The sequence below is a fragment of the Chanodichthys erythropterus genome, chromosome 24 (genome assembly GCF_024489055.1).
Source record: "Chanodichthys erythropterus isolate Z2021 chromosome 24, ASM2448905v1, whole genome shotgun sequence".
In the NCBI taxonomy this organism is placed as follows: Eukaryota; Metazoa; Chordata; class Actinopteri; order Cypriniformes; family Xenocyprididae; genus Chanodichthys; species Chanodichthys erythropterus.
In genome coordinates this window covers 5,900,979-5,923,059 of record NC_090244.1, presented here as the reverse complement: position 1 = coordinate 5,923,059, position 22,081 = coordinate 5,900,979, and the positions used below count along the sequence as shown (strand labels likewise).

At 39.5% G+C, this 22,081-nt stretch overlaps 1 protein-coding gene across 2 annotated transcripts; it reads right to left on the bottom strand.

Moving 5' to 3' along the window:
• Window positions 1–216: 216 nt before the first annotated feature.
• nuak1b (NUAK family, SNF1-like kinase, 1b) lies at window positions 217–19,960 on the bottom strand. Of its 2 annotated transcripts, none has more exons than XM_067379495.1 (7): window positions 18,978–19,960; window positions 10,396–10,516; window positions 7,153–7,304; window positions 5,812–5,877; window positions 5,415–5,534; window positions 4,185–4,317; window positions 217–4,056 (listed from the first exon to the last, which is right to left on the bottom strand). In XM_067379495.1, exons 1-7 carry the CDS (start codon window positions 19,185–19,187, stop codon window positions 3,017–3,019), a joined length of 1,842 nt encoding a protein of 613 aa, XP_067235596.1. In that variant the 5' UTR covers window positions 19,188–19,960; the 3' UTR covers window positions 217–3,016. The 2 variants fall into 2 exon arrangements, with proteins under 2 accessions (XP_067235596.1, XP_067235598.1); XM_067379497.1 differs by lacking the exon at window positions 18,978–19,960 and adding an exon at window positions 11,905–12,501.
• Between the last annotated feature and the right edge of the window lie 2,121 nt (window positions 19,961–22,081).

Below are 22,081 nucleotides of genomic sequence, written 5' to 3'. Positions count from 1 at the left end.
CCAAAGCAGCTGAATACACAACCAAAGCTTTACAACACAACCACAATGCACCATCTTTCTGTTACTTTGCTCTTCCAGTTGTCTTTCAGTGTTTGTTTGTGTCTAAACACACACTCACACATGCACACTTTGCATGAGTGCTGTTAAATGAAATTAAATGGCTTCACCACCAATAAATAGAGTATAAAAATGCAATTGTAATAATTTTATTATCAAAAAAAAAAAAAAAAAAAATCATAAAAGATAGCAAAGGCACTGAACGAAAAATACCTTGGCAGTCCAGGTTTTTCAAACTGATACCAAACCCCCAAAAAAGATTATGGCATTGACCAACAAAAGTAATTAACCATAATAAAATAATGCATAAATAACATAATACTAATATCCAGTCAAGTTTTCCTCTATGCTGAATTTGGACTAAAATGCACCAGGTATTTCCAGTTTGGCTAAAAGCATGTTTGGATTTGATTTGCAATGGCCGCCTCTTTGTTTATCTCAGTTATGATGGCACTATGGTTAGCAATGGCACATTTAAGTGGATGCTCAACTTTGTCCCAAAAAATATTAAGACAAAAAAGGTTGATAGTGAATATCGTGACACCAAATATTGGGTCAGATCTGTGAGGCGGCTTTTGAGATTTCGGACACACATCAAATGACCCTGATAAAACTGCAGTAGTTGTGTTTGATCGTCTGTTTCTGCAAATGCTAGACATTAGCATTAGCACTGCATGTTTGCACTGAAAACCTGTAAAGACCAGGAGAGGTCGTTGATTATACGCACAACGTCCTTGTGTAAGGTAAATCAATAATAACAATATTTTGGAGAATCAAAAACAGAAGCGCAATAACATAAAAATACTAACATAGTATAATTTGATCACTGAATCCAGTTGACAATACAATGCAATACAGAAATGCAGTACGATAAAGATACACATTAGGTGTGTCTATAATATCTACCCAGGACCTCCTTTGAACAAAATGCCACCCATTAGTTGAAATTTTTGGTGCAAAATGTATTTTTCTATTCATGCTGATAGCTAACTTAGCATCTCTTTACTCCTCTTTACTTTACCCATAAACACCTTCTTTGGTACAAAATACTTCCCTTATCCTTTCATCTACTTTCTTCAACTCACTATTTCTACACTTGCACTAGTCTTTCTTCACATGCAGCAAAATACAAAGCTACATCGTACTTTCCAGTAAATAACTCTGTGACCCTCTTACTGGAAAAGTGTCCTCCATCCATAAAAACGTTCATGAACATACCTTGTTAAATACCTCTTTCTACTACAGCTACTTCACACTTACCTTCTAAAAAACATTCAGACAACAGCCTTAAAACTAAAATTGAACTTTCGTTCATCTGATATTCTGCAGGTAGACAAGAAACAAAGGACTAAAGATTCTGAAACAATAAAGCTTCTATCCCATTAAACCTATGACACAGGGAAGCTCTAGTCTAAACATGCCTCTAAAGAGCCTTTGGAATTTGCTGCCTCATCACAGCTTTGAAACTAATCGGTCTACTTGTTTTTTTTTAGCCCTAACAGGAGTGTTTTGGGCATCAAAGTTCAACAGAGAACCAATAATCCGTTATTCTTAGAGCTGAGCAATTATGATCCCTAAGCATCAACAGATAAACACTGGGAGAGACAATGTTCCTACAGTCAAAAACCTTTGAAATAGTCAAACAAGCTTGTCTCCTCCTGAAACATTCTTTAGAGCTGAGCCTGTGTCTGACATTTCTACCTTGTGTTAAACCTTGTTAAGGTAAAGTTGTCCAGAAACCCCAAACAGTCACCTAACCCAATCAAGAAACCACAAAAGTATCATTCCAGAGAAACACATGCTGCATGAACACATGTTCCTGTCAGGACTCGATCAGAAACAACCAATCCAGCATGCTGGAACTTTGAATTACCCAACAGGTTCTGGAAATAAACTCCTTTTGAAGGTGATTACAGACTGACTATGCACTGAAAAGCACTGGTCTCTCATCAGTAGTGGGGCAAATTTAACCTTTAAGTCAGGTAGTTCTGTAGGATAGGCTTTGTGTTCAGAGATCCTGGGCCTCTTCTAAGCATTCAATACAAACTCAAAAATAAAATAAAAATAATAAAACGCTGTTCATCTGATGACAGCTTCCTCTGGCATCTCTCTCCACCTTAAGGAAATGACATACATAATTTAATTTGAATAAAACAAACAAACAAAAAGGCACTTCTATAAGTCAATAGATATGATTCTACTCATAGGATCAATATGATTTTGATCGTTACATATGCAGTTTAAATGACATATCGCAATAACCAAGAAAGGAAAATAACAATTATATATGTCAGTTCCAATCAAGGACAAGGAGAGATTTGAGTTTTCTCATTCTTCCAGTACTGCCAGACCACACCAGTTTTGTATCACTAAATCTACAAAAAAAAAAATTAATAAATAATACACAGCAACAGTTCATTTGGAGCAAGACCCTGGTTTCTTTTTTTGGAAGTAAAGACCACAAAAACGACATGTGCTCTGTGAGAGTTTTAAGGTGCTTGATAAACTCCGGTTGGCTCTTATTTTTGTTTCATCAAGGCTGCCGTTACATGATGCCTTATTGTGATGCTAACTCACCTTTTACTTATTATGTAAACATTTAATTTCATTTCTTGCCTGTAGGGGGATAATATCACAGAGTACCAACTTAAATTTTACTTACTTCAAACCCTTAAATCCCCAAGGCTGTAGTTCCCCAAGTTGTATTTGATACAAATTTTTGAATATGTATAAAATTGGGTATGGTTAAGGTAAGGAAGGATAGGGTAGGATTAGGGTTAAGGGTTAGGAGTTAGGTTTAAGGTTTGGTTGTACACAACCTCCAATATCATCCCATTGAACAAGGACTCACATTCATAGAATCCCAGTTTTGCACTGGTCGTCAACAACATGCCAAACAAACACATTCCACTTGCTCCTCCTCCTTCCTTTCTAGGCCCCTCTCAACTGGTCCCTACCCCTATGACAGGTTGTTGCTGATGTCCAGGGCTTGTTGGTACACCTGAGTCATATCATCAAGATCTCCTAACAGAGAGAAGCTGCTGTTATCCCCCGGAGAGCCCTGCGTTCCTCGACTGAATTTCCCACTATGTAGGGGAGGAGCTGCCTGGAGACCTTTAAAGTTGGCCAACTGGAGAAGGTTTTCTGCAGACACGCAGCCTCTGATGTTGGGGCGGGTTCTGGGTGGGGGCCAGTCAGCGCCGCTGAAGGAACTGTTGGTGATGGTGTCGCTATCCTCCCTTACAATACTGGATGGGCGACTCTGACTGCGGGATAAACCTGAATCGCCAGGTGCTGGTTCCCCAAGGACACTCATAGGAGGAGCACCGCTGTACGTAGAATACTTCCCGTTGCGTTTCAAGATGCCTTTTCTACCAACCGCTCGCTTTGGTGGTGAGCTGGCGACGAGAGGTGTAATGTTGCCACCTAGCAGGTCAGAGGACTCACTGCGCTCTGGGGAAGAATAGTACCCTGATTCCCGTTGTTGGTTGTTCTTCAGAATTCCCTTCTTAGGAAGGATGGAAATCGCCTTAGTAGGAGAGTTGCCTGTTAGCCCCTGCTCCTCCTCGCCCTCTTCACCCTCAGGCCCAGATTCCTTCTCTGGGGTTCCCGCACCAGACTCTATCTCCTCCAGACTTGGAGAGCGTTGCTCTTCAGAGGTTCTTGTCTTCAGGATGCTCTTTGGTCTCTTGAGGCCCAGGCTGTCCTCGCCATTACAGTGAGACACTCCAACATCATTCTCTTTCTTGGACTTTTTGGGCCGCTGACGGACAAGCAGGAATGGTTCGGACCGGATGGCTTTAGTGGGTCGTGGCTCGGTCCGGTTCTGCCAGTCAATGAGACGAGCCAGCATGGGTGAGCCAGAATCCCTTTGTGATTCACAGTCACACACACTGGTCTTCCATCCCCAGTTAACCCACCAGTGATTGGCGATGTCTTCCACTGTTGCCCGCCGCTCAGGGTTGACCATCAGCATCCACCGGATCAGACCACGAGCATCTAAACAAAAGACGAAACCAGCTTCTTGTTTAGCATAATCAGAAACAAGTTTACCTGAATATTCATTTCTCTATACAAAAGGCATTCTGAACTGTGTCTAAAAGAGTTCAAGAGTTCAAGTCCAGTACCTGATGACTGGGATGGTTCTCGATACTCTCCATTGCTGATTTGCCGAATGAGATTTTTGTGGTCCCCTCCATCAAACGGCATACTGCCATAGACCAGCGTATACAGCAACACTCCCAGAGCCCAGCTGTCCACCTACAAATAATGGATGGCATTGATGTCAGCTGACTCTAAAAGAACATTGAGTTACTGCTAAATGTTGAATAAACAAAACTTCAGATATCCTGTCATACAGAGGAGGGATAGAAATCACATGACAAGGTTGGGTTGGGTAGACTGTGCTTTCATGCAAGAATCTATTTAAAACATGACTTTTTTTGGAAAGCAATAGGATACTCCAGCAAGCAGGAACAGCATCAGATGGTACCAGTCACCCACTTTTGCTGGTTTCAGGGTGTTTTTCAGAATCAACTCTATATGCTATCAGTCTGCTTTGAAACATTCTGTTAAACAACATATCACCCTGAGCAGTCAGTTATGCAAGTCCTGTGGAGGGTGGGGTGAAAGGACCAGGTATGTAGGCTAGAAATCTCATGACCGCCCCAGCAACCTGAATGGTTTTCCGGGTCCTTAAATTGTCAGTTCACAGGAAATCACTTATGGAGTGATTGTTAGCTCAAGGCGACCACCATGGCAAGAGACTTTATTTATTTTATTGATTGCAAGGTTTGGCTTTTTGATTACATCCTCTACATTGTAGTGTTTTCTCTACCCCTGAGGAAAATTGCAGCAAATTATTGCAGGCTAAAGTCTATAAAGTACACTGAATTACTTCTATCTTAAAATGCCCTGGGCTGAATACCACAAGAAAGACACATGTAAAGCTCTAAAGAACCTTTTAACTTTGACCCAGGATTGACACATATAATCAGAGATACTTGGAGAAAGAAACTCCAGCTGCGCTCCATGTTCAGTAGGGAAGCACCAGCTTGATTTGCCTGATCCTAGAGGTCTGTGGAAAGATAATCCCATCAAAGAGCTGAAGGAGGTTTCACTAACCACACAGACTGTGTCTCTGATAGATCACAGCCGCTCACAGTGGATTTCACACACTAACATAATGAAACTGTGGGGTGTTTCATTTACGATGATGCAAACCTCAAGGGTTTATGTCTGTGCATCACGTCATGTAGGCCTGTAGTAAACCATTCCAGCATGTTTTTATGACCCTGGAAAAAAGGTTCAGCATAAAGAGCAGCTTGTGTAGCTTTCCTTATCTGACCATGCCTCACCTCTGGACCACGGTACGGTCTGCCGTTGACGATCTCCGGGGATGCGTACAGTGGACTACCACAGAAGGTCTGGAGGAGCTTGTCTTTATGATACAGGTTGGACAACCCAAAATCAGCAATCTGGATGAGAAGAAATTGGTTTAAGAGAACCAATTCAGCTAAAATTTAATTTTTCTGGTTTAGTAAGTGTTTGTTTTCATGAGAAGTTTTTTTTGTTTCAATCTGTTTCACTTATTTACATTTAAGTCCTACTGAATTCTACTGAAAACAGCATCTTTTCAATTTACTTTTATTTGGGATGTACTAATTCTAATGTGCTATACTATAAAGTACGGATGTGAACTAGGACTAGCCACGGTTTCAGGACCATTCTAACGTAAAAAAAAAAAGTTCTCACCTTTATGTTACAGTTTTCGTCCAGTAGCACATTTTCCAGTTTCAGGTCCCGGTGAACAACACCATTCTGTAAAGAAAATGTCAGAATGCACTTTAGAGATTGGAAATAATACTGTCATAGCCATCAGAATACGACCAATTAACCACTGACATCTGTTCCACAAACATTATCTCTAATTACAGTTCTGTTCAGACACCAACTCTTGATTGGAACATGATTGTGCAGTTAGTCCTTGTGTTTCCTTTAAAGTAACAAACAGTACTTGGGTTAAAGCACACCCAGAAACCCAGTCACAAGGGGTTTAGGATCCGAGAGAGTTACAGATGTCTGATGACCATGAAAGACGCATGTGTTCAGCATGCACAGCTTTTAGCAGATGGACTATAAATTGACAGTTTAACAGGCTGCTTTCTTGTGTTGTCTGGTGGACCCCACCCAAAAATCCCCCACATTGTGGTTGCCCATGGTGATGATGATTCATTACCCTCCCCTCTGGTGTCTGGGAGCTCCCCTGCCCTGAAATATGACATCACGTCATCTTCAGCTGCAAACCAGCCCACCCAGTGCAGGTCCACAGAGACCTTGATTGACTCTGAGCAGTGCATCATGGGGGAACAGGACTGTCTCAATTGTTAGATGTAAAACTCCAACTATATTTCAAATACTAGTGATCTGCCTAATTAGACAGCATTTTGATGTGCTATTCTATAAGGTAGGTAAGTATCTGAATGCAATCCCATAATGCATTGCAATGAGCCCAGTGACAAAAAAAAAAAAATCCACCGAAAAAATGGTGGACGAAACCAGAGAAAATGTCAGTTATAAATATATGTAACCAGTCCTACTCGACCCGCTACAAGCGGGATTCGAACCAGCTTCTCTGGCATGGGAGGCAGGTGCACTAACAAGTATTTTCTTCTGATTACAATGGCTTTTTTATCTAGTATTTTTTTTAGCTATGTATTTTTATGCTTAGCTTTGCAACAAGCTAATTTAAAACTCTATTAAAAAGTCTTCAAAAGAATAGGTCAGATTGTAAGGAACTGGAAAGACCTTATTCACGGAAATATACAGTTGGCTGGTTTATTACTCCATGGACAGCTCTGCTAAAAGCTGAAATGTGTGACCCATGATGCAAAGCTGTTTCACATCAGTTGTCTGTTCCAAGATTCCTCCCAAACTGACAAGAGCCAAAGACTTGCACTGCACAGCCCGATTTCATCGGATAACTGCATGTGCAGCTCTGCAGGAACCCTGATGACACATGAGGCTCTCTTTGGAAAGAGAAAGGGATTGAGAAAGAAATAAAGTGGAAAAGAGAGAGATAAGAGAGGTGTGTACCTTGTGGCAGTAGTGCACAGCAGAGACAATCTGCCTGAAGAAGTGTCGGGTTTCTCTCTCAGTCAGGCGCCTGCGTTCGCTGATGTAGTCATAGAGTTCGCCTTTACTGGCGTATTCCATGACGATCACTATCTTGTCCTTATTTTCAAACACTACAAAACAAAACAACACCATGTTGAAAATCTGAGCAGGAGTTGGTTTATTTAAAACTTGTATGTTTGTTTGTGATATGTTCAGAATGTTTATTTAATTATTTGTTTAGCAGACTGAGATCAGTGTAAAAACACTTTATTCCAGTTTGGAGTTGACAATACAATTTACAATAAAGTCCAGTATGTTTATCCTCCGCTTCCCATAATGCAATTCCACAAGTCAGTTATTATGCCATTAGATGGCGGCAAAAACTCTCTTTATGAGCGAGTGAGTCAGAACAAGGAAGTTGGGAAAGTGGGAAATCCCCTTAACTTTTAAAAGGACATAGACATCGCTTTTTTTTAATCGCACATTCAAACAGATTTTTTTATAATGGATATAAAATTATGGACATCGACCTGGAGAATGAATGCTATATCAGGTAATACACTCTTTTAGACGATCTCGCTCTCATAATACCATAATAATCTACAAAATACAATAAGCTTAAATGAAGCGACTCAACGTTCCGTTCTTACTAGTTCTAAAGAAAGAAGTAGTTCTGCAAAAAAGAGGGTTTTTAAAGACACTCCGTTGTTGTTGTTCTTATTTATTTACACACTTGTGTTGTTGAACTGTTGTATAAACACAATATCACACACATAGTCATTCAATTTGGCTGTATATCAGCACGCTGTGATTATGCTACAGCCATGCTGATATACAGCCATATCGCACTGCTACTCGTGTGATATGTATATATATATGTGTGTGTGTGTGTATATATATATATTTATTATAATAAAGAATATAAGAAAAAATCTAGATAAATTTGGAGGCCTCAGTGATTGACCAGCTGGTTATCGTGACTCTAGTTTAGGCTAAGGCTTCAATAGAGAGGCATCCAGTCAAAAATAAACATGTACAGTGGCGCCTTGTTTCTTCAGAATGCAACCCACAATGAACAAGTACAAGTAAAAAACTACTGGATGCATAAAAGTGAAAAGACTTTGTTTTGTAGAGGCAAGTCCAGAAAGTTCAGCAGGTCACAGTAGAATCCGCTAACAACCAGGAGAAGCCGAAAAATCCAGAGGAACAAACACAGCAAATTACAGTCCGACACAGCAGAAAGTGGCTGTTTCTGCAAAACCCCAAAAATCCTCGTACGGATCACCCCACCCAAGCGTTTGGCGCTGCCGCCGGCTCCTGTCACACATCCAGAATCGGTTCTCATCTTTTTACAGAATCTCTTGTGTCCGCCACCACTTTCCACAGAACAGCAGGGAATGCGAGCTCAAGGCCTTCTGGGATTGTGCAAATACAATTTAGCGAGAGAGAGGGTAAAAGACAGTTTTAAAGACACTAAATCGCAGTCTTCTCGAAGTGATGCAGAATATCAAAGCTCGGTGACAAATTCTACAGTGATATGAGAAAATCTGTCTGACAAATCCACTGTGGCCTGTAGGAAAGGAAAATCCCTAATTAGATCTCTTTCTCCAAGATCACAATGAGGCTAAATGCAAACTAAATAGAGACTTTGCTCAAGTCTCCTGATTCTCAGATGTTTCTCCTGAAAATAAAATAGTTTGAGTCCACTATAGACTTTCTACTAACTATAAGTAACTTTCTAACTACATGTCAACTACCAGTCATTAGAGTATTAAAAGACTGTCTACTCAATATCTGCTAACACTTTACTTTGATGCTTTATTTGGTTCCTTTGCAAGAACATGCCAACTTGTTCTAGAAACCCTAACCCTAATCTAACAGTCTACTAATGCTCTAATGAGAGTTAGTTTACATGTAGTGGCAAATGCAATTTAATGAAAGTCAGTTGACTAGTAGTTGCAAAGTTACTTATAGATAGTAGAATGTCAAAATAGTATAACCATAAAAAGACCACAGTAATCTCAAATGTCTCACAGTATGCTCAGATTTGCCAAAAAGTCTGCAATCAAAAGTCAGAGAAGTCAATATGAGCTTGAGTTTTATTGTCTCATTGTCTCATTTGTGTGGAATTTTAGGAGTAACAACTGACACACTTTTGATACTTGAACCATAACTCTAAATCTCCTGAACAATTAAAGAGCAAGCTCTGAGTAATAAAAAGTTCCTCTGGGAAAGTTCACGCTGCTAAACGGGTACGTAAGCAATTCACATTCATTCCTCTATCTGAAAATTTCCACGACCAACCCAAAACCATAAACATAACTTAACACAGCAAGATTAAATTAAAAGAGAAAGACACTGACACTGACACTGGAGCAATGAAAGACAAAGCCAGACACAAGAGGAAAAAAAAATCTCCGGAGACTCATTTAAAGCTGCTAACTCCAGAGACTCATTTAAAAGAGGTGTTCTCCCCTCTTTGAGTCGAGCCAACCACAACACAGGCGGAGTCATGACACAGAACAAAGATGAATACGGCAACTCTTCAAAAATAAACTGCCCTATAAACCCAGACGGACTTTGAGCGGAAAACCGTCGAGTCAGCGTGCCGAGAGCTCGCCAGGCCCGCCGTGGCACAGAATCAGCAGAAGAAACCAGACGGCAGCAAAAATGTCTTTAGAAATCATCAACACAGGGCTTCACTAACCATTGAAACACATGCTGGTCAGGAATGGGGAGGGTCATTGTGACGAGCAGGGCGGGCGAGAGCCGTGAGGGAACGGCGCGAGGCCGGTGACGCGAGTGATGATGAGAGTCACCTGCGAGGCGTGCCGGCCTCGAGTCTCTCACGGAGGAGCTCCGGAGGCATAAAAGGAGGAGCGACATCAGTGAAGGACGAGAGAGGACCAGGCCTGGACTTTATTTTATGGTTTATTATGTTTGTGTGGCCGGCAGACGTCCGCGAGGGTCTGCCGGCATTACTTTCGTTTTGTTCTTTGTTTATTTTACATTAAAGTTTTGTTGAACGTTCGCCGGTTCCCGCCTGCCCGTCACAGTCATATTCACTGAGGCTGATCTAGTTTAATTTAAATATTATTGCATGATCAAAACAAAAGGCCTTTACTTTGTCCTTCACAACAAAAAAAATATTAATATTCAATGAAAGATTATGATTCATTCATTGTTGAGTTTGAGTGGACTGATTAATAGATGGATAGATACCTTCATATATAGAGATGATATGAGGGTGGCGAAGAGATGACATGATCTCGATTTCTCGTCGGATGTGAACCATGTCCTGTTCATCTTTAATTTTCTCCTTCCTGATAGACTTGATGGCAACCTGAGGAGAAGAAAGAGTTTTAGAGCTTCAAATATTATTCAATCTTAAGTCAAATGATTAAAAAAAAAGGTTATCAAAGTATTTGTAATGCACAATGGGATCTGGGAGACTCCAACTCGATTGGGAGCAGTACAATAATCGTAATGATACCACACAATTAGAGCTGCAAGACTAATCATTAAAAGATCGCAATCTTGATTCAAACACCCATGCAATCTTTTTCTAAATGACAACCTGTGTCTATTAAACCTTTGACAAAATCATACCAGGACATTCAAATCTGTGCTGGCGCTGCTGCTGAGCCAGAGAGAGCAGTTGTCATGTATAAGTATGAAACAGCTTTTCAACCACACAGTATCATTATTTCTGTCTTACAATAATTCAAATTATCACAGAAATCATGGGATATACGTTTATAGTTCAGATATAAACACTGATGTCTACGGTAGTGATCGAAATAGTAATGAAAGTAACGTGACATTTCAAATAAAGATTGTATCAATTACATTGTTACACCAGTAGGTGGCGACAAGTGACTTAAAAATGTATTTGTCATTGAATCGTTCAATCAAGACATTTGTTCATTAACACTGATTCATTCAGTAATGAAACAAGTGAAGAATTCATGAGTGAGTCATTGAATCATTCGCTCAACCATTTTTTTAAATATTCATTCTAATTAATGAAACATTTTTAAATAGACTGCAGCAATTAATATTTTGTAACTTGAATCGGGTTACGACAAGCCTCGAATCGGGCCATGCCCACCCCACCTCCTCCAATTGTTCAGGGGTGCAAATCTGGCCCAAAATCGGACTTAAAAACCTCAAGTGTGTGGCTAGCATGAGCCACTTTTTTCTTTTTTAAAGCAAATGACAGCTAAAAGTGTTTGAGCACGTGCACTAACCACTCTGACAAAAACATTCTATTCTTGAATTTCAGAAAAACACCTGAGTAGATTCTTCAGACTGAGAGGTGTAATCATCCCATCACACACACACAGAATTATCCCATAAACACATCACGACTGAGCATATTTTCAGCCTCTTGCTGTATAATTTTCCTGATGTTTTTTTGGGAAAATGATGGTGCAGTGTTTGAAAGCTCTTTCATGTGTTTATTCGGCTCTCATGGGCCCTGAGGACACTGCACTGATGTCTCTATATTACGTCCATCACATGACCTGAACACACTAGAACTGGAGATAAGATGTGGGCAGAGAAGAGATAGCCTGCTGACTGCATGATGGATGATGTCACCAGGAGGAAAGAGGAAATGATATTTGGGTAGTGATTTCCTGTCTATTTCTGTCCTATCTCACCCTCCCAGGCGTGTGCTACACGTCCATTTAAAGAACAAATGGAACAATGAGTGAGCTGATGACAGACCTTTGTTGGAATAAAGGAAGTCCTTTGTCAATGCTGTTTGTTTTGTGATGTCATTGACATCTCCAGCGTGTGGCTTCTCATCATCGCTGTAGTTCTCCGAACAGCGGACGCCTGTGTCTTCACATTAATGGCAAGCATGCAGGCGAACCACTGCTTTTCTCGGAGAAACCAAAACCACATGTTTCCGAGGAGCTGAAGGTAAATCACGACTATATCCATAAAAGGAAAGCCCTAGCGGAATGCTTCAAAACTGATTATGTGGAATAAAAAGACATAAACAAATCCAGAAACCAGGGCCCATTCTCTAAAAGCAGAATGGGCAAGTCCTGCTCTTTATTGGAAAGCCATCACCGAGTGTTTTCCATGAGCTCATGAAGTTATGTGCAGTTGAAGGTATTCACCTCCCGCCAGGTCCGCTGGAGACGCCAGGAATACTAATGTTGCAGTTTGTTCATTCGCAGCAGGAGCGAGAGTTTAAAATAATCTCCAGGAAGAAAAAAGACTGCGTTCCCACTGAGGTAGTAACAGGATTCCGACCAGTGGAGCTTTTTATTTGTTTATCTGTGTGCAAGCCAAATGAACAGAATACAGTATCAATAAAAGTGCAGACGAGTTTTTGTGTTTCATTAAAGGATTAGTTTGCTTCAGAATTAAAATTTCATGATCATTTACTCACCCCCATGTCATCCAAGATGTTCATGTTTTTCCTTCTTCAGCTGAAAAGAAATTAAGGTTTTTGAGGAAAACATTCCAGAATTTTTCTTCATATCGTGGACTTCAATGGGGACCGACAGGGTTTTAGGCCCAAATTGCAGTTTCAGTGGAGCTTCAAAGGGCTCTACATGATCCCAGATGAGGAATAAGGGTCTTGTCTAGTGAAACAATTTCTAAAAAATAAATAAAAATGTATATACTTTCTAACCACAAATGCTCATCTTGCACTAGCTCTGTGATGCGCCACGCATTACGAAATCACGTTGGAAAGGTCACGTGTGACGTAAGCGGAAGTACCCTGGTAGGGCGAAAAACATCGGACACTGTTGTTTTACCTTCTTTTGTAAAGGCGTTCGCTTTGTATACACTGGGTCAGTACTTCCGCCTACGTCACACATGACGTCACCCGTGACCTTTCTAACATGATTTCGTAATGCGTGGCGCATCACAGAGCTAGTGCAAGATGAGCATTTGTGGTTAAAGAGTAATTTTTTTTTTTTTTTTAGAAAATGACAATCGTTTCGCTAGATAAGACCCTTATTCCTCGTCTGGGATCGTGTAGAGCGCTTTGAAGCTGCATTGAAACTGCAACCCCATTGAAGTCCACTATATGGAGAAAAATCCTGGAATGTTTTCCTCGAAAACCTTAATTTCTTTTCGACTGAAGAAAAAAAGCCATAACATCTTGGATGACATGGGGGTGAGTAAATTATCAGGAAATTTTTAATTCTGAAGTGAACTAATCCTTTAAAGATGTTTGCAAAGGGTTAGGGGTTTGAACCTAAAACCTCTCGGAAATACTACATAAAACCCAGGCAACCACCTACAACATGCTGGATAGAATATTTGCTAACTAATTTCATGAAATAAACTGTCCCTGCATACTACGGCCACTAGAGGCCGCCAGCTTCCAATGAAAACAAAGCGAACATGAGACTGACCCTGGATCAGAATTTAGGGCCTGTTGCATTTCTATCATGCTGTTTTGGCCCCGTACAGGATTTTAATTTTCCACTACGCTTTCATTTCCTGCTCAAGATGGACTTTAAAATGTTTGTCTACTTTCACACTGTCACAGTGACCTTTTGCCTACAGACAGACATGCACAAACAAACACACACTCACATGATGGAAAGCGACCATTCATCACACACCGTGGAAGGAATTTTTAACGTTATGTTCTGTGGACATCCGATCTTGTTTGTACATTCAGATTCACACAAATGCAATGCAAGCACGTTCAGAATTGACCTCATACGTGCGAGAGCTCACATACACATGCTATCTGTCTGTCTGCTCGGGTCATTATGCTGAATCAGAGGCTGGTGGTAAAGCCATAAAGAATATGTTGTGCAATTTCTTCGGTTATCTGTGCCATAGGGGTAGAGGTCAAGAATATGCTGTACTGGATTGTAGCATATATCCAAACTGTGTTTGTCTGTGATAGTAGATAGTAAAGCATTATCATGGCAGAATAAACATTGCATTCAGCAACAAATGTTTGTTTGTTTAACAAGGGACATCACCGAGAGGCACTAAACTAAATATAATATGAGCTGCATGTTATGGAGGTTGATCTTTCGTGTCTCAAGAGATTGAGTGGAAATCGAAGTTATGTTTAAGTATCAACTTTGTCTTTGATGTTTCCCCTAAAAGTTTCTTTGAAGATTTGACTTTCAGAAAGGCCTGAAATTAGAGCTTTGACAAGTACGATCACAGCAATTCAAATCTGTGTCTGAGCCAGAGAGAGCAGTTGTCTTGTCTAGGTATGAAACGGCTTCACAAACACTCTTTTCAACCACACAGTATCATAATTTCTGTTACAAACATTAAAATGATCACAGAAGTACAAGGGATAAAAGTTTATATTTCGGATATAAACACTGATGTCTAGGGCAAAATAGAGAAAATCACCTTTTGAAAGTAACTTGACTCTTTAAATAAAGATTTACATTTACACTGTTACACCAGTAGGTGGTGACAAGTGACAGTTAAAAAATGTATTTGTCATTGAATCATTCATTCAAGAGATTTGTTCAAAATCGTTGATTCATCCAATAATGAAACAAGTGCAACAAGTCCTTATGAGTGAGTCATTGAATCAATCATTGAAAACTTTTTTTTTTTGAAAAAGTAAATATTTTAAAAAATGGAGTGTAGGAATTAATATTTTGTCAGAACCGCTAGTAAATTACATGTTAATATAGAATTGTGATTTCTATTTTAACCTAAAAATAAAATGTTGCAAGGTTGATTTTGCAAATTGTTGCGTTATTTAGCGCCATTCATAACATTATGCAAGTATGTGAACACAAATGATTTTAGGTACACTTTCTCAACTCTTGCAAAATCAAAATGCAATTCGTACAACAAATCAAACGCATTACACTTTTAGATGTGCAAGTTTGATTAAATGAATCATTGCATTCTGACGTGTTTCAAACCGCTATTTATTACAACAATACTGTGAACGTGTTGCAAATTATGTCAGAACACAATTATTAATAATTCAACGCAAATATGCAAATGTTTCTTAGTACGCAAGTGCGATTTCACACATTGTTGCACTCTGAAATGTGTCAAAACAGTATTAACAGAGCAAGCAAAAAAAAAACATTTCCATGTGCACAGCTTTGAGTTGTTGTGTTATTCAGTGCAATTCATAAAGCAATGCAAGTTGCGAACAAAACACTACAAACACTTAGGTACGCAAGCTTTATTTCCAATTTTGTTGTGCTAGAAAGTCAGGATACAATTCATAACTCAATGCAAATATGCACGCTTTTCAAAATTCTATTCATAACGCAAATGTGAACGCAAACGTTTCTCAGTATGCAAGCTCAATTTAAAACATTGCGTTGCACAATCTGTCAGACACATGCACATACAAGTATGTAAACGCATTTGCAAGTGCATTTTCATGTTGCTGCATTTTAAAGTGTGTTGAAATGCAATTTACAACACAATGCGAGTACATGGTGCATTCTCAGTGAAGCCACAAAGTGGCGCTAATGCATCTTTTGTGTTCCACAGAAGAAAGTTAAACCCAAAGTTTACGCCGACGCGAGGGTCAGCGTACAGTGCATGTGATGTGATGTGAATTTCGTCATCAGAAGAAGGTGGCAACCTTCACTAGGTAGTCAAAGAAAAACTGCATAAACGGAACGGAGTGGAACACATGCAAGCTACAGCGATAATGGAGGCCTACATAGACGAGAGATTGTGGAAAGAGGTTAGAAAGTACCCTCATTTGTATAACTTTAGCATGAAGGAATACAAAGATGTGTTTGTGTTTTCAGGCCTCCAAAATGCTGTTGTCGTGCAAACGAATGGCCAAAACGCATCAAAAGTTGAAAATGGTGTCATGTAAACGGCCCCTAAGTCATACAGATTTTGAGCGTGATTAAATGACTACAGAATTTTCATTTTTGAGTAAACTATCACTTTTAAGCAATGTATGAAAAAGAATCAAAATATTGCAGTGTGATTTTTCCTACAGGTGTAGGCGTGTGTTAAGATTCTGTCTAATGTTTAGTCTCTGTGAGAAGTCATCAGTGGTTTCTATGTCTGTTATCTATATGTCTGCGCTATAACTCTTTACAGACAGTGCGTCCGGACGGTTAACAGTTTTTCTGACTAATTCCTGCTAAGCACACTAAACTGGTGCCAGAAAACAACACTGTATGTCTCTCTGAGTGACTTTATGTTTATGGGCCCACAAACACGCATGACCAATTATGTTTTACCATGTGTCGGAGTTTGAGGTAAACGAAAAAACATGCATGTGTAAGTGTGTGTGCACCGTTTTATTTTTAGGTCTGTTGGAGTGTGTTCATACATTCTTCAGCAGCCTGCCAACACTCTGATGGCACACTGCCCACCGATACACTCAGACCTGTGTGTGTGTGTGACTCTATGTGTTGCGAAATAGCCTGAATTGTAAATTATTAAACTAAAAGAAGGCTATATATCTAACTACAGCCCATAACAGACACCAGCAATAATGTTGCCATGGAAATATACATGACCAGAGGGTGTTTCAACTGCTAGGTCGCACCTCAAGAATGGGTTTCAGGTCTATTCGCAGGTTAAAAAAACGATGCTAAATGCTAATAACAAAACATAACTAAAACTGTCATTCGTTGTTAGTTTTCCATTAGGGTTCAGCGATCTACCAAATTGGCATCAGACGCGTTTGAGCTTTAATCTCAATATACAATGAATTAAAAACGCTCGCTCTGCTCCACGCCAGTGGACACGGACCGTTACACTGTGTCCTAACCAGACACGATGCGATAAGATTCCAGCGACAAACAATTTGACTATCCACACTAGACGATGCGGAAATGAGAAGCGATAAAATCGATCAAAAACCACGGCCAATCAGAAGAGAGTGTGGGCGGGGTCTCTCGGCAAGAGCGCAGCGGACACAATGAAATGGGCAAGTAGCCTACTTAGTAAAATTCATAAATATTACACAATTTAAACATTTTTTAAAGTACATAGACTTCGTATCTTTGTCATAGAAAACTTGTTTGTTCGCATTGAGTTGTCAGTTTGAACATTCTTGTGCCCATTTATTTATTTTCAAGATCTGAGGTAAATTAGCCAGTGCTGTTTTCATTACAGCTAAAAAGCTGGGAACACAGAACGATATTCAAACTCACTTTAGACGCTTTTAACATTAAATAAAGCACATAAACAGTACCTGATATTACCATTGCCATACTTTGTGTTGCTGTTCCAGCCGCGACGTCGCGGATAAATAGAAATCGTTTCTACAATAAAATATTCGCGTGTCGCCGTCGCGCCTGGTTAGGACAAAAACTCAGATTAACATGGAAAATATACCTTTCATCGCGTGTCGCGTCGCGACTGGTTAGGACACGGTGTTAATTTGGCGCGAGTCTGGAGAAAGAGAGAACGCGCACGGACCTGAAAGGGCTTGAATGAAGCGCGTTTGGCTTTAGATAAAATTACTAGAGGATATAGCGCTGAAATATTATTACCATAAACGATCCTGGTGCTTATGGTGTGATCCTCACCGCTGTTTTGACGCGCTGCTCACTTCAAATAGAAATGGTAAAATTGCTATTTCCTATACATACAATCAAACTCTACTGTAATTTGGCGCAAATTCATCAATCACTTAGTTGAAGTTATCAAATCAGCCACTATTCTCAAAACCATTCAGGGTGAAAGAACTAGAAACAACGACATGGTTTGTGAGGACCACAGGAAGATAATTTGAAGAACACTAGGCTCCAGACTGAACTTGGGTAAAGTTGGTTTTATATTCACACATTCAGACTTCTGATAAATTCAGACTTTCCAATAAATGTGCAATAAATTAATGTTTGCGAATTTTAAGCAGCGACATGATATTGACAACCAACGATTGTCAACTTAAAACATTTTTCACAGTCGATCAAAATAGGCAAGTATTGTTTTAATGGCATATTTACTTGTGAATGTCCAATGTAGTGTGATTAACAAGGCTATTGAATACGGATGTCCGAATGTGCGAATATATAACCAACTTTACCCAAGTTCCAAACCGGGCCCCATTGACTTTAATTGAATGGACCAAAGTGAGAAGTATGTTGTTTTATAGCCTACTTCACAAGAAGTAAGAGTCATACAGGGTTGGAATGACATTAGGGTGAGTAAACAATGACAGAATTTTCATTTTTAGGTGAACTTTAGCAGGATGGAAAGATTTCATTGCTCCCATCAGCTGTTCTGGGTTCTGCGGTGACTGAGCCGCAATGTTAAACAACAACCAAAGCCACGTGCCGCAGCATGCCGAATGAATCCGGTATGTTTGATTAACGAACGAACAAACAAACACTAAAGCCCTGCCTGACCTTGATGCCCACAGCAGAACTTGGAATCTAGGTCAGAGTTCATGAGTGACCCGAGGGTCAGAACTCAAGGTCTTTAACACATGCTCGCATTATTATGCTGAGCGCTCAGCAGTGATCTTTGAACCCGACTGCAACAGAAACGGTCAATTTGTTGAAGTGTGATGCGTTTCATTGGGGGCCATTAAAGCAAGTTTACACAAGATTTAAAACATCTGCTCTTGCTAAACCGAACGCGTGCGGAGCACAAGCGTGGGGTGGCATTCCCATGAGATGGGCTGAAATGAGCCAAACACAACAGCGGATTATTATAGCTTAGCTGACACCCTAAACGACAAACTACAGCCAGCCCAAGAACCAGGCCAGTGCTGCACATTTATCAGTGTATCATGGCGTATGATATCACCACAGTACTTTACAACTAGACTTTAAGTATCTAGCAGGGTTTGGACCTTCAACCTTTTAGAAACCTAAACCGATTTGACAAATGCTTACCTCTCTTCCAGAATGGCGCTCGATGGCCTTCTTGACTTTGCCGTACGTTCCTCTCCCCAGGGTCTCCAGCAGCTCGTATCGATGCTTTAGGTTGTGTTTGTGATGATGTTTCTTCACACCAGAGCTGCTGCGTTTTACCTCACCGGGGCCCTCAGGGGCCTCTGCCACCACTGAGGGGCCCGGCGGGTCACCTGGCCTTTGTGTCTCCATCACGCGGGAGGATATTTTAAACCTCCCTCAGTTTAAATATCTTGACTAAATGCTTTGAAATATTGATAATATAAAACCTAATTAATATACCTAATTAGCATATAAATAAATAAATAAATTACAATGCAAAGGTTTAATTATGTTAACATATAGACTAATTTATGATTGTCAATAATGACTCATATTTTAATGAGGTGTCTATCTATTCTACCTATAGCCGGCTATGGTAGGCTATCTAAAGAAAAATAATAATCCCAGTCTAATTATGAACGATAAAACCGGGCTCGATATGGATAAAAACGGACTAAAAAGGCATATTATTAAAAAGAATCTAATGAACACGTGCCATGTGATTTTATGGCACTTATAAACTGCTACAATGTATCATTCACAATTAGAACGACAATGAATCTATGGTGCACTATTCTATTATGACGCGTTCGATACCATTATGACGTTTCCTACTCCGTTATGACGTGTTCTCTTTCCCGTGGCGCGTTCGATCATGATTTCTCCGTTATTCCTTTGTTTCAATCTACCGCAGAAAATCTCAGGCGAGAAAGCAGCGACCACGCCGGCGTTCTGGACGTAAATCACCCTCATTCTGGCCTCGGATCCGCCGTGGTGTCAGTCAGCTCGGTTCTGGTGCCGGTGATCCGTGATATGAGGCTCGGTGTGCGGGGATCGGACGGAAGGATGTGCTGCGGTCTCGTGTCTGCTGTGGCCATGATTCGGTGTGTTCGGCCGGTCTCTCCTCCTGATGTCCTGATCTGTGATTCTTTCTCTCTGTCCTTCAGGCTGAGGAGCGCTGAATAAAGACGGAGGGGGGCGGAGTCACTGCCAGGAGTGCGTGTGTCTCTCTCTCTCTCTCTCTCTCTCTCTCTCTCTCTCTCTCTCTCTCTCTCTCTCTCTCTCTCTCTCTCTCTCTTTGAATTTAACATTTCAAGTCAAGCCAAGACTGTGTTTATTTTAAAATAAATATATTTAAATAAATAAAAACACGACATAACACACACATATACACTACCATTCAAAAGTTTGGAAACATTACTACTATTTTTAATGTTTTTGAAAAAAGTCTTATGCTTATCAAAAATACAGAAAAAAACAGTAATATTGTGAAATATTATTACAATTTAAAATTTTGTTTTCTATTTTAATATTCTTTAAAATAGAATTTTTTTCTGTAATGCAAAGCTGAATTTTCATCAGCCATTACTCCAGTCTTCAGTGTCACATGATCCTTTAAAAATCATTCTAATATGATGATTTGATACTCGGTTATTAATAATTTGGAAACAGTTGTGTTGCTTAATATTTTTTGGAAGCTGTGATACTTTTTTCAGAATTTATTTATGACTAAACAGTCAAAGAGAACAGCATTTATTCAAAATAGAAATACCTTGCTGAAAAAAAAGTATGAATTTCTTCCAAAAAAAAAATGAACAGTAGTGTATAATGTTACAAAAGATTGAATTTAAATAAATGCTGCTCTTTTTAACTTTTTATTCATCAAAGAATCCTGAAAAAAAAATCACGTTAAAAAAATATTAAGCAGCACAACATTTGTAATAAATCATCATATTAAAATGATTTCTGAAGGATCATGTGACACTGAAGAGTGGATTTAATGATGCTGAAAATTCAGCTTTGCATCACAAACATAAATTATATTTTAAAGTATATTATAATGGAAAACCATTATTTAAAACTGTAATAATATTACTGTTTTTTCTGTATTTTTGATCAAATAAATGCAGGCTTGATGAGTAAAAGAGACTTTTTTATTCGAAAACATTAAAAATAGTAATGTTTCCAAACTTTTGAATGGTATACATTTTATTCCATATATTTCATTCCATACACTCAATTACTTCATATTATAAATACAATAATTTCCTAAACAGCATGCCATAGTTAGAGTTTTTGCCTTTTTCATACAGTATTGTAACAGTAGATCAAAATGTCTGAAGCATTTGTGCTCTGATGTCATTGAAGCTGTTTTGCTCATTTGTTTATATCTACATTCAAAGCTCTAAATGCAAAGGTCTATTGAGTTTCATAAAACTTACATAATGCAGAAAAGATCCATCTATTTTTGTTCACGAGCCAAATGTTGCCACATGTCCTGGGTTATGGCCGTCATAAACCAGTAAACTTTGACAAAGTTTGTTTGAACTGAAATACCAAAATGAGATGTACACATCAACTTTCCTGATACAGTTAATTCTCCTGAATGCTTCACCTGCAGCTCAGACATGTCTGAAACCTCACCCTGCACATTCTGCCTCAGCCAATCAACTTTGTTTTCTTTTGTTTGCTTCTGTTTGGATCCAGAACGGTGTAATTTAGCCACTGATTGGTGGAGGGGAAGTTTGAGTCAAACAGACTCCAGACCGAGCCGTTTGTCTTTGTTTGATCTGGAGAGCTCTGCGAATCTGGACCGTCCTGTGTTGTGGTGAGCGGTCGGGCAGCGGACTTCAGGCTTGAACAGTAACTGTGTGCATGTGTGTTGCTCTAAGATTTGCATCTCAGATGAAACTTGGCCTCGGATGCACCCTGGAATCAGGTATCATTGCAGTCAAACTGCCCTCTAGTGGTGGAAATGCATGTGTAGGTCACAGTTATTCAGGTCAGCAGTGTCAGAGCATGATGGGTTTCAATATATCAAACCAGTTTGGATCAGCCAAATGTTTGATTCAACAAGATCTGAGAATTTGTGCCATTGTTTGCTCTGTTTGTCTCTCTTGAATGTTTTTTTTTTTTTTTATTCAGACAGGTAAAAAAATGCTATATGTTTGTCTATTCTAAAACTATTCTATACTACAAGATTTCCTCTCTAAACTGTACTGTGTGATTGGCAGTTATGAAAAAAAAAAAATTATGTAACAAAG